At 46.8% G+C, this 11,071-nt stretch overlaps 1 protein-coding gene across 3 annotated transcripts in view; it reads left to right on the top strand.

The window, feature by feature from the left end:
* The first annotated feature begins 8,295 nt into the window (after window positions 1-8,295).
* GLIS1 (GLIS family zinc finger 1) overlaps window positions 8,296-11,071 on the top strand; it is a 215,470-nt gene continuing 212,694 nt past the window's right edge. For all 3 annotated transcript variants that reach the window (XM_058551987.1, XM_058551985.1, XM_058551986.1), the window contains exon 1: window positions 8,296-8,554. In XM_058551987.1, the coding sequence (XP_058407970.1) occupies window positions 8,296-8,554 (259 nt within the window). The remainder of the gene's footprint in view (window positions 8,555-11,071) is intronic.

The following is an 11,071-nucleotide window of genomic DNA, read 5'->3' as shown; positions in this document are numbered from 1 at the left end:
CTGAGCATCGTTTCATGTGCTTATTCCCCATCTGCATATTTTCTTTGGTGAAGTATCTGTTCAAATCTTTTGCCCATTTAAAAATTTGGTTGTTTTCTTTTTATTAAGTTGTAAGAGCTCTTTATATATCCTGAATACAAGTCATTTGTTGGAGATATGATTTGCAAATATTTTATTTTGGATATTATGTTGTTGGATATACGATATTATATCATATATATTATGATATATATCATATGCATATATTCATATATATCCTATATTATACATTATAATCTTTATAGGATATAAATATATTGTTGGATATATGATTTGCAAATATTTATTCTCCCAATCTGTGGCTTGTATTTTCATTCTCTTAACAGTTAGTATCTTTTGCAGAGCAAAAATTTTTAATTTTTGCTGAAGTCTTATTTAATATTTTTTTGTTTTATGGATTGTGCTTTTGGCATCATATCTCTTTACTTTTTACCTAACCCAAGATGACAAAGATTTTTTTCTATATTTTCTTCTAGAAATTGTAGCTTTGCATTTTGATCCATTTTGAGTTAATTTTTGCATAGAGTGTGAAGTATAGGTCAAGGTTCATTCTTTTGCATACATGTGTGCATCTGTTCCAGGACTGTTTGTTAAAAGACTGTCCTTTCTCCACCGAATTGCTTTTGCACCTTTGACAAAAGCATATGGCCATATGTGGGTCACCTAGAATACAGAATATTCTGTTCCATTGATCTGTGTTGTGTGTATATCCTTTGCCAATACTACACTGTCTTGATTACTGTAGCCTTACAGTGGGTTTTAGAATCAAGTGGTGAGTCCTCCAACTTTGTTCTTCTTTTTCAAAATTATTTTGGCTATTCTAGTTCCTTGCCTTTCCAAATAAATTTTAGAATCAGCTTGTTGATTTCTAGAAAAAATCTTGCTAGGATTTTGATTGAAGTTATGCTGAATCTACCTTTAGATTAATCTGGGGAGAATTGACATCTTAAAAATATTCAGTCTTCCAAGCCACGAACACAATATACCTCTTCATTTAGTTACATCTTCTTTGCTTTCTTTCATCAGAGTTTTGTGGTTTTCAGTATACAGATTCTGCACATATTTTGTTAGGTTAATATCTAAGTAATCATTTTTCAGTGCTATTATAAATGATATTTTAAAAATTTTATTTCTAATTGTTTATTGCTAGTGTATATAAATACAGTGGATTTTTGTATATTAACCTTATATCCTGCAACCTAGATAAACTCATTTATTAGTTCTAGGAGCTTTTTTTACTTTTTGGAAGATTCCATGGGATTTTCTACATAGATGATCATGTTGCCTGCCAATAGAGAGTTTTATTTCTTTCTTTCCAATCTGTATGCCTTTTTTTTCCTACTGCACTTGCTAGGACTTCCAGTGTGACGTTGAATATGAATAGTGAAAGCAGACATCCTTACCTTGTTCTCGATCTTAGGAGGAAAGCATTCAGTCTCTACCGCTAAGTGCAGTGTCAACGTGTGATGTTAGCTGTAGGTTTTGTTTTGTTTTTGTTTTTGTAGATGCCCTTATCTAGTTAAGAAAGTTTCTTTCTACTCCTAGTTTAAGTTGGTTCTTATTCTCTAGTTATATGTGAGTTTTTATCTAAAACATCCTCTTCGGCCCATTGTGACTGTGTTTCATACTCGGATTCTTCAGGTTTGTTTTGTTTTGTTTTTAAAAGAACATCTTCAAGTTATAAGATGAACTCTAGAAATGGCAGGAGAAGTAAGTCGGGTATTTCATTAATCATCATCATCACCTCTCATTTTCTGGTTGATCTGATATTTTTCTACCTTCTCACTGAGTCTCCACGGAAGCCCTGGAGGGTCAGGTACTATCATCTTTGTGTGGCAGGTGCAGGATCGAGGAACCAGGGATGGTGACTTGCTTGTGTCCCTCAGCCTGATAGCACCAGTGCCGCAACCATTATGGAAGCCACTCTGTGGACTGCCCCCAATGAGAGCCCTGAAATGCAGTGAGGAAAGCCCAGGCTTTGGACTTAGGCAGACAATCCTTTTAATTTTAACTAAATTTAAAAATTTTATTGCAGTGAAATTCACATAACATAAAATTAACCATTTAAAAGTGAACAATTCAGTGGCATTTAGTACATTTACAATGTTATGCAACTACCACCTCTATCTAGTTCCAAAAAATTTTCATTACCTCAAAAGGAAACTATACCCATTAAGCAGATACTCCCCATTGGTCCTTCCCCCTGTCTCTGTCAACCACCAATGTGCTTTCTGTCTCTATAGATTTACCTGTTCTGGATATTTCATATAAGTGGAATCATACGATATGTGACCATTGTGTCTAGCTTCTTTTGCTTAGCATAATATTTTTGAGGTTCATCTATGTTGTAGCATGTATCAGTACTTCCTCCCTTTTTATGGCTGAATAATATTGCATTGTATATATACGTACATATATACATGCATATATATATGTATGTGTGTGTGTGGTATATATATATAGATATACACCACAATTTGTTTATCCATTCATCCATTGATGAACACTGGGATTGTTTTCACAGCAATGTTCTTTTGGGTATATACCTAGGAGTGGAATTGCTGCATCATATGGTAATTCTGTGTTTAACTGTTTGAGGAACTGTCAAACTGTTTTCCACGAAGGCTGAACCATTTTACATTCCTACCAGCACTGTTTGAGGGTTCCAATTTCTCCACATCCCTGCCAACACTTGTTATTTTCGGTTTTTTTTTTTTTTAACTTATAGCCATCTTAATGGGTGTGAAGTGATACCTCATTGTGGTTTTGATTTGCATTTCCCTAATGACTATAATGTTGAGCATCTTTTCATGTACTTGTTGGCCATTTGTATATCTTCTTTGGAGAAATTCTATTCAAGTCTTTTGCCCATTTTTTGATTGAGTTGTTTTTGTTGTCAAGTTGTAGGAGTTCTTTATATATTCTGGGTACTAGACTCTTATCAGGTATATGATTTGCAAATATTTTCTCCCATTCTTTAGCTTGTCTTTTCACTGTCTTCATAATATCCTTTGATGCACAAAAGTTTTTAATTTTGATGAAGTCCAAATTACCTATTTTTTCTTTTGTTGCTTGTTTTTTGGTGTCATATCTAAGAATCCATTGCCAAATCCAAGGTCACAAAGATTACCCCTGTGTTTTCTTCTCAGTGTTTTATGGTATTAGCTCTTATATTTAGGAATTTGATTCACTTTGAGTTACTTTTTGCACTTGGTATGAGATAGGGATCCTGCTTCATTCTTTTGCGTGTGGATTCCAGTTGTCCTAGCACCATTTGTTGAAGAGACTATTCTTTCCTCAATGAGTGGTCTTGGCACTCTTACCAAAAATTAGTTGGCCATGGATGTGTGGGAGGAAGACACTCTTGACTGTGAGAACTTTGGCAAATCACTTAATTTTGAACTTTTATTTTCTCACCTATACAATGGGGAGGATAACCTCTTTCTCTCAGAGTTGTCAGGATTAAATGAGATCACATACGGAGAGTGTCAGTCATAGTATCTGGCACAAAGTAAGTTCCCCCATGAATGTCAATTCTTCCCTCATTGCAAGAAATAGAGGCAGGGTAAGCAGTGTAACAGCCCTCCCCTCTATTCCTTCTCCTTCCTCATGTCTCCAGGACACAGGAGACCCTAGACATAGAAATGTCTATTTTTGCCTCAGCTGTTTGCTGAGTATACACTTACACCCCTGGACAGAGATGGTGATGAGGAACGTCACAATAGGGGAAAGAAGTGCTTAGCTAGGAATGCAGGCAAGCAAATGAAATAGTGGTCAGTCTTTAATAATTCAGTCAGCATTCAATCAACATTTACCTAGTGCTGGCTTTGTGCCAGAATCTGGTCTAGGTTCTGGAGTTACAAAGGCAAAGTCTGCCCCTGCTCTCAGAGAGCTCTCAGTCTAGAGGGAGAGACAGACTGTTAAGTAGGTAGTTATAAAACAGGGCAATAAGTTCTGAGATAGAATGAAGCAGATACTGCTGTGAGAGTGAATAATTCTAACTAGAGGATTCAGGGAAGGCTTCTGGGAAATAGTGACGCTTGAGCTGGGTATAAACGCTTCATAGGAAGGAGTATGAAGGTGGACTGGAGGGAAAAGTGTTAGCATAGGAAACATCATGTATAAAGCTATGAAGGCATGAGTATGTGTTCTGGGTTCTAGGAGATGAAAAATATTCTAGGGTGCTTGGAACATAGGATAGAGTTAAGGAGTGGGGTGAGAAAATGGTTTGACTTTATTTAGATGGTCATTGGGAGCTGTTAGTGAGGTTTAAACAGGGAAGTGACATGGCCAGATCTGCATTTTAGAGATCGACAGGGAGACCAGTATGGAAAATGGATGACTGGGAAGAGGACGAGGCTGGCGGCAGGAAGAAGAGTAGGAAAGAAATGTAGCAGTGAGGATGGAGAGGAGGGGGATTGTTAGGTGGATTCATGGCAAATCAGATATGGGAGTGTAGGAGAGGAGGGCTTAGGATGACCCTCAGATTTCTGACTTGGGGATTTGGCCATGTGGCCATTCACCCAGGTAGGGACATAGGAGTGAGGAACAAAGTCGGAGAAGAAAAATTGATGTTTGTTTTTGCAAATGGATCCAAATGGAGGGAACATGGGTTAGTGTAAAAGTTAGACACACGATTGTCTAACTTGCTAAAGGGGGAAGTGGGCTTTATTTGTTTTCCTTTGTTTTGTTCTTGACAATTAAAATATTAGTACATTTTATTTTAATACCAAAAGCATACAGAAAAAAATACAGCGCGTAATCCCACTGCTCAAATCATCCATGTTGAAAGGGAGAGAGGAGAATATATGTTGTTTGAAAATACAAGCAGGTCAGAGAAGCATAAAATGAAAAGTTCAGGCCTCCCCCAGTCCACCACTGTTAACACTTTCTTGTATTTCCTTCTAGGAAAAAAAAATGCATATAGCCACTGGATTCTGTATATCCCCAAAGGGGTCCTGCCATATACCGTGTTTTATTGAGCAGATTAACCTTCTCGTTGCTTTGCCAGGCTTCGCAAACCCATCTGTCCTGGTGCGGTGAGCTGTGAGCCCACCAGGGGAAAGGCAGATCTCCACGTGGGAGCTGGGTCAGGGTAGGTGCTCAGGAAAGGATAAAGGAAAGAGCTGTTGCTGCATCTTGGAAATGCAGAGGGCCTTTGCCTGCAGCTCCAGTGGGTTAAGTGACTTCTTCAGCGATGTTCCCCGAGTTCTGACTAAGCGTGCAGTGCTGTGTGTATGTGTGGGTGGTGGGGGAGGAAGGCAGGGGTCTCGGCTCCTGGCCTTATCAAAGGGCAGAACTGGAAAGGCCAGCGATCTTTGTCCAGCCTTCTCCCTTTTTGAGGAGGAAACTGAGGTCCAGAGTGAGGTTATGATTTGCCTAAAGCCACATGGCCTGTTGGTGCCAGAGCCTGCCCTGGAACTTCAGAAGGTTGGGGGTGGGTGGGTGGGTAGGAGCACCTGGTGGCATTCTGGAGGGTTGGTGAGCTACTTTTGCTCTTTTCTACCCCTCTCCTCCTGCCATAAAAGTAGCAACAGTCCCCAACTCTGAATCCCCAGACAGAGGCAAGACCTTGGAGATGCCCTATGCAGCCCTTGGCCCTTGTGTAACGAGTGGGGTTGGCAGACATCCTGTTCCTATTGGAGGCAGCATGGCTGGTATAGGAGGAAGAGCACTGGACTGGGAGTCAGGAAGCCTGGATTCCAGTGCTGGCTCTGCCACATCCACCATATTGCTGTAGGCAGGTCACATCCTCACTCCTCTGAATGTGGGGGTGGTGTAACTAAATCTCCAAGGGCCTTCTTACCATTATTGCTCTCTAAGTGTAAGATGCTATGTGTAATCAATTATAGGAAATCAAATTTCAGGATTCTGTGATTCTAAAGTCCTGGTTTTCCGAGATTCCCGGGAAGCTGCTGGAGGTCTCTTACTCTGTGCAGACTCCTATGTCGGGAGACCTGCCCTGTTGTGTAGTCTGGAGGGGCTCCATACACATTTTTCAATTTGAGGCCAAGGCCAAAGAGACCAGAACCTCCCTTCAAAGAGTGTGAAGCTAGGCAGGACTCTTGGAGCCACCCAGGCCACCAGCAGACAGTGCCGAGGGGCATGCTGGGATGACATGCAGAGACTGTCTCAGGGCCTCGCTGTCCCCTACAGTAGCCCTGCAGATGGGCTGGGCCGGGTGAACAACTTGGTTTCACACACGAGGAAACTGAGGCTCAGAGAAGGGAACTGAGCCGTGGCTTCCAGTCGCTGTGAAGTCTTGTTCTTTGTCCAGGGTTCTTTCCACCCCTTGGGCAGGGCTCCCCGAGACACTGGTCTGTGAGGGGACCCCAGAACGCAGGGGAACCGGGTTAGACGAGTGGGTCTCAACCCCCAGGGCTGTAAGGATCTCCCGGGAACTCACTGAAATCTAAGTTCCGGGGCCCTACACCCGGACAGATTCACAGATTCAACTGCAATATTCTCTAGTTGGGATCCAGGCATCTGTTTTTGTTTGTTTGTCTTCTAACTTCGGAGTTTGAGACCCTGTAGCCCGGACTCTTTCCGATGAAAAACACCACAAAACCAAAAACGTAGAAGTGGTCTGAGGGCATGGGTTCGGGTCCCAACTTTGCCGCTTTCTCTCCGTGAAATCTGTACGAGCTCTTGAGTGAGCGGGTGGGATCCTGCAAGAAAACTCTGAAAGCGCTTTCACATCCGTTCCCTCCGCGTTAGCAGGTTTCCCGTTCCCCTTCGACGAGAACACTGACCAGGACAGGGGCAGGGTCCTGCCCCAGCCACTGGGAGAGGCGGGGACAGAGCGGGGTTGAGCCCGGCTGTCCCGACGGTCAGCGCGCTCCGCCGCCCCGGCCGGCCGGCCCCGACGACTGTGCCCCGCCGCTCCCGCCCACGACGCCGCCCGGCCCGGCTCAGCGGCCGGAGGGCGGCGGGCAGCGCAGGGCTCTGGCGGCCGCCGCCTGTCAAACCCTCCGCCCAGCCCCGCGCCGGCCCCGCCCAGGCCCCCAGGCGAGGAGGCCCCGCCCTCGCGCCGCAATTGGCCTCGGCGGGCGGCCGCCGCCAGCCAGTGGTCCGGGCGGCTGTCGGGCAGGCCGCGGCCCCGCCCCCGCCCCTCGGGGTGCCGCCCCGCAGGACGCGGCGGCTGCGGGGGCTGCGGCGCCAGTGGAGGCGCGCCGAGCCGTGCGCCCCGGGAGCTGCGGCGGCCGCGGCGAGGTGAGAGGGGGCGCGGCCCGCCCGGGCGCCGGGGCCGAGATCAGAGACTGGCGTCCCAGCGGCGCTCGAATCCGGGGAGCTTTGGGATGGCGCGCGGAGCGCCAAGGGGAAAGGAGAGTTTGGGGGCCTCGGGCCCTGGTTCCAGGAGGGATGATGGAAGGGCCGAGGCTCTGGCGATGGGAACCTGGCGCCCGTGTGTGCGGAGTGTGAGACAGTGCGGTTGCTGGTGTTGCCGAGTGTCTCAGCGGGTGAATGAGAGTGTAGTATGTGTGGACGTCGTGTCCCCGAGTGTGCATTTGCGGGGTGTATAGTGTGCGTGAGAGCGGGCGTGCATGGGCGTTACTGACTTTGTGCGTGTTTGCGCGCGCGATGGGTTCATTTGCTGCGCGGGAGAGAGTGCGTGTCTCGGTGTGCGTGTGATGGGCTCGCATCGCGGGAGTGAGCGCCCATCCTTGGACTCCCATTTTTGCAGTTTGGGTGGTCATGGGTGAATCTCGGAGGGTCTGCGCCCAGGACTCGTGGATGCGCCGTCCGCGGTCCCTGCGCGCAGCCCCTGACCCACCCGGAACAGTCTTCCCGGCTCTGCCAGAGCCGTGCCTTGGGAATCCTAGTTGCCACCCGCTCCCCGTCTCACTGGATGACGCCCCACACGCGCCTTCCCCTCTACGGGCCTCAGTTTCCCCTTTCGTCCAAAGAGGGCTGGTCTCGGTGGAGGCAGATTTGGGCGGGAGGGCGCAGGGGCTTCGCGGAATGCGCTGTGGCGGGGGGTGGCCAGGGCCCTCGACACGCCGGGGAAGGAAGTACGAGCCTCTCGTGCGCCCAGGAAGGGGCGTTTACGCGTGATCGGGTGGGTTTGTAGGGTTAGGGTAAGTGTGGTGGTGCTAACCCATTTTACAGAGGAGAAATAAACCAAGGGGTGGTGACCTGCCCAAACCTCGGCTCTTGGACAAGAAGGGGGCCGCTCCCCTCATTCTAACTCGCCTGTGCTGTCTCCCCTCCCCAGGAGCCCGGCGCGACCCCCAGCAGTGCGCCCCGCCCGGCGCCATGCACTGCGAGGTGGCCGAGGCGCACACAGACAAGAGGCCGAAGGAGGCCCCCGGCGCTCCGGGTCCCGGCCGCGGGCCCGCGGGCCTCGGCACGCACATGGCCTTCAGGGTCACCGTGAGCGGCGGCGGCTGCGGGGACGGGGGCCCGCGTGACCTGCTGCCCCGGCCGCCCGCGCCGCCGCCGCGCGCGCACGACCTTCTCCGGCCCCGGAGCCCGCGAGACTACGGTCCGTCCAAGGCCGCCGCCGCCGGGAAGGGTAAGTCGGGCCCCGCCAGCGTGCCTGGGCGCGGGTGCGGAGAGATTCGGGCTCCCTGGCGTCGTCCCTGCACGCCTTTTGTGGGAGTCCTGCGGAGAACTTGGTGGAACTTTTTCCGGAGTTCATCAGTTTCTCTCTAGTTGTTTGGGACTCGCTTGACATTCTGAAATGATGCCTGTTTAGGAAGCATGTATTTTAAACTAAGTAAGCCTCTTTTGGGGAAATGTGTGTATAGAAAGCTCAGATTGGGTAATTTTGCTTCTGTATTTCTGATGCAAGTTGTGTGAAACTTGTCAAAATCTTCTTATAAATTAGGATGAGTGGCAACTTAAGTATCACTATCTTTGAGCTGGCTAAAGGCTTACTATTTTGGAATATTCCAATGTCCCTAAATAACGAAAACCAGAGGCCTTCAGCAAGACCCCTCCCCTCTTGGAACCTCAGTTTCCCCATCTGTCAAGTAAGGAATTAATTATACCAGATGATTTTTGGGTTCCTGGTGGAAAATTTTATGAATCTGTAATCTAGCTTGAGTCAAGTCCTGACTTAAAAAATGGCTTTTTTTTTTGTACTTGATGCTTCAGAAGCATAATCTTTGAGCAAAAGTTAACTTTGCAATCCCCTTCTCTAGGGGAGGCTGGTGGGGATAAGGTGCAGGCCCCAGTATGGTTAATGGGTCAAAGTCAGGGATGGTGCCTGCATTCTCATGAACATGTTCTTGTCATCACAGTTAATTATTATTGAGCCATTATTTATAAGTTTCATGCTGACAGATAATTAACCAGAAATTGGGGAAATTGTTAAGTTGCTATCCCCTCCCCTTTTTTTTCCTGGGAGAAACCAAGGCTTTGGGGTTTGATTATATCAGGGTTTGGGACTTCTTGGCTCTATTTCCAGGGGATTCTCAAGGAAGACAGAACAGTTTGTGTTTTATGGCTCTATAGGCATGAGCCCCAGCAACTTAGAAAAGGTAGCTGCTTTTAGAGATGAGAGCTCCTTCTGGATAAAAAATACCCAACTTTCCAACTCAGGGGCTGCTAAAATGAAATAAACGTAAATAGTTTTTTTAATGAAAACCCCTGACTTTGTAGGAGAGAGCTATTTCTTGTCTGGTTGTTTTAAATGTCAGTCTCTTTTCCAAGAGATAGCGATCATTTTTTTAAAGGATATATATAGGAAAAAAGCCACCTTTAGAGCATTATTGCTGGAATGCACATATGAGGTTCTCCTCTACTAGGGAGAGAGGAGTGCTGCACAACAGGACATGAGTAATATTTGCTGCCCTGAGCTCCTTGGCTGGCTCCGCTCGTACACAATCCTCCCTTAAACAGATACCTTCCTGCGACATTTTGCATTTAAAAAATTGTGGCTGTCGTCTGAAGATGGAGTTCTCTGCAGACCTAGTGAATGGCTCTCCCAAACATAGCCTTTGCTGCAAGCCGTGGCTAGAGACCTTTCATCTGGCTGCTTGGTGTATGATCTTCCTACTTCCATTCGCCTAAACCCCAATTATTTTTACCCATCCCCGCATGTCTAAAATATGAGATCTTTAAGTTGGGATTGTATTTGGAAGAGGGAGAGGAGGAGGATAAAGGGACAGGAGGACGAACCTCTTTCTTTGTATTCTAAGATGGTCATCCTGGTTTAGCTTTTTGTAAGGGGCTTCTAAACCTTTCTTCACAGCCTCTGGGCGAGGCTGGTGGGGTAGGATTTACCAGACCCATTTGAAAGATGAGGAAACTGAGGCCTGAAGGTGGAGGAAGTGTCTTCTGTGTAAAAGACCACCCAGCAGGTCTGGGTGGGGGTCTCTGACCAGCCCATGGCTCACGGACCTGGGCATGGAGAGGTTTCAGAGCTGGCCTCTGTCTTGCTAGGCAGATTCTTCCTCATTGTCAAGCCACCCAGTGGCCTGAGACAAAACCAGCTTCCCAAAAAGAGCTCCGGCAGCCCTCTTAAAAATACCGTAAGGAAACAGCACCTTCTTACTGCCCCTACTCCCACTGGAATATTCCCCAGACCGCGTAACCCTTTTATGTTTGGTGTCCTGCTCCAAGTCTCAGGCTTATTGGAAACAGATAGAAATACCAACTGAGAAATATTTACTGACTCTGCTGGAAATTGTAAGACCCTGCCATCTCTGATCCGTGGGCCATTGGGGGAAGTTATTTCACTCTGAGCCTCGGTTTCCTCATTTGTAAATGTGCCGTGAGACTTACTTTGAAAGACTGAGGAGAACGTTGGTGATGGGATGTGAAAGGGCCGCCTCAGTGCCCGGTTATGTTGGGGGTAACTATTGTAATGTGTTTAATGTTCTCAACTTCTAGTTTTTCATTTGCACAAGAGGTAATAATGCCTACCTCCCAGGGTAAATGAAACAATGGTTGTAAAAATTCTTAATAAACTAAAAAGGCGGAAGGGGTCACTTTTGTTAATTCATGCAGGGCACCATGCTAGGGTCTGTGATGCTTGAGATAAAGTCAGTAGGGCGAGGAGGGAGAAAGGTTGGGTTTTTAAAAT

The sequence above is a fragment of the Diceros bicornis genome, chromosome 13 (genome assembly GCF_020826845.1).
Source record: "Diceros bicornis minor isolate mBicDic1 chromosome 13, mDicBic1.mat.cur, whole genome shotgun sequence".
NCBI lineage: Eukaryota > Metazoa > Chordata > Mammalia > Perissodactyla > Rhinocerotidae > Diceros > Diceros bicornis.
This window is presented reverse-complemented; position numbering and strand designations above follow the sequence as displayed.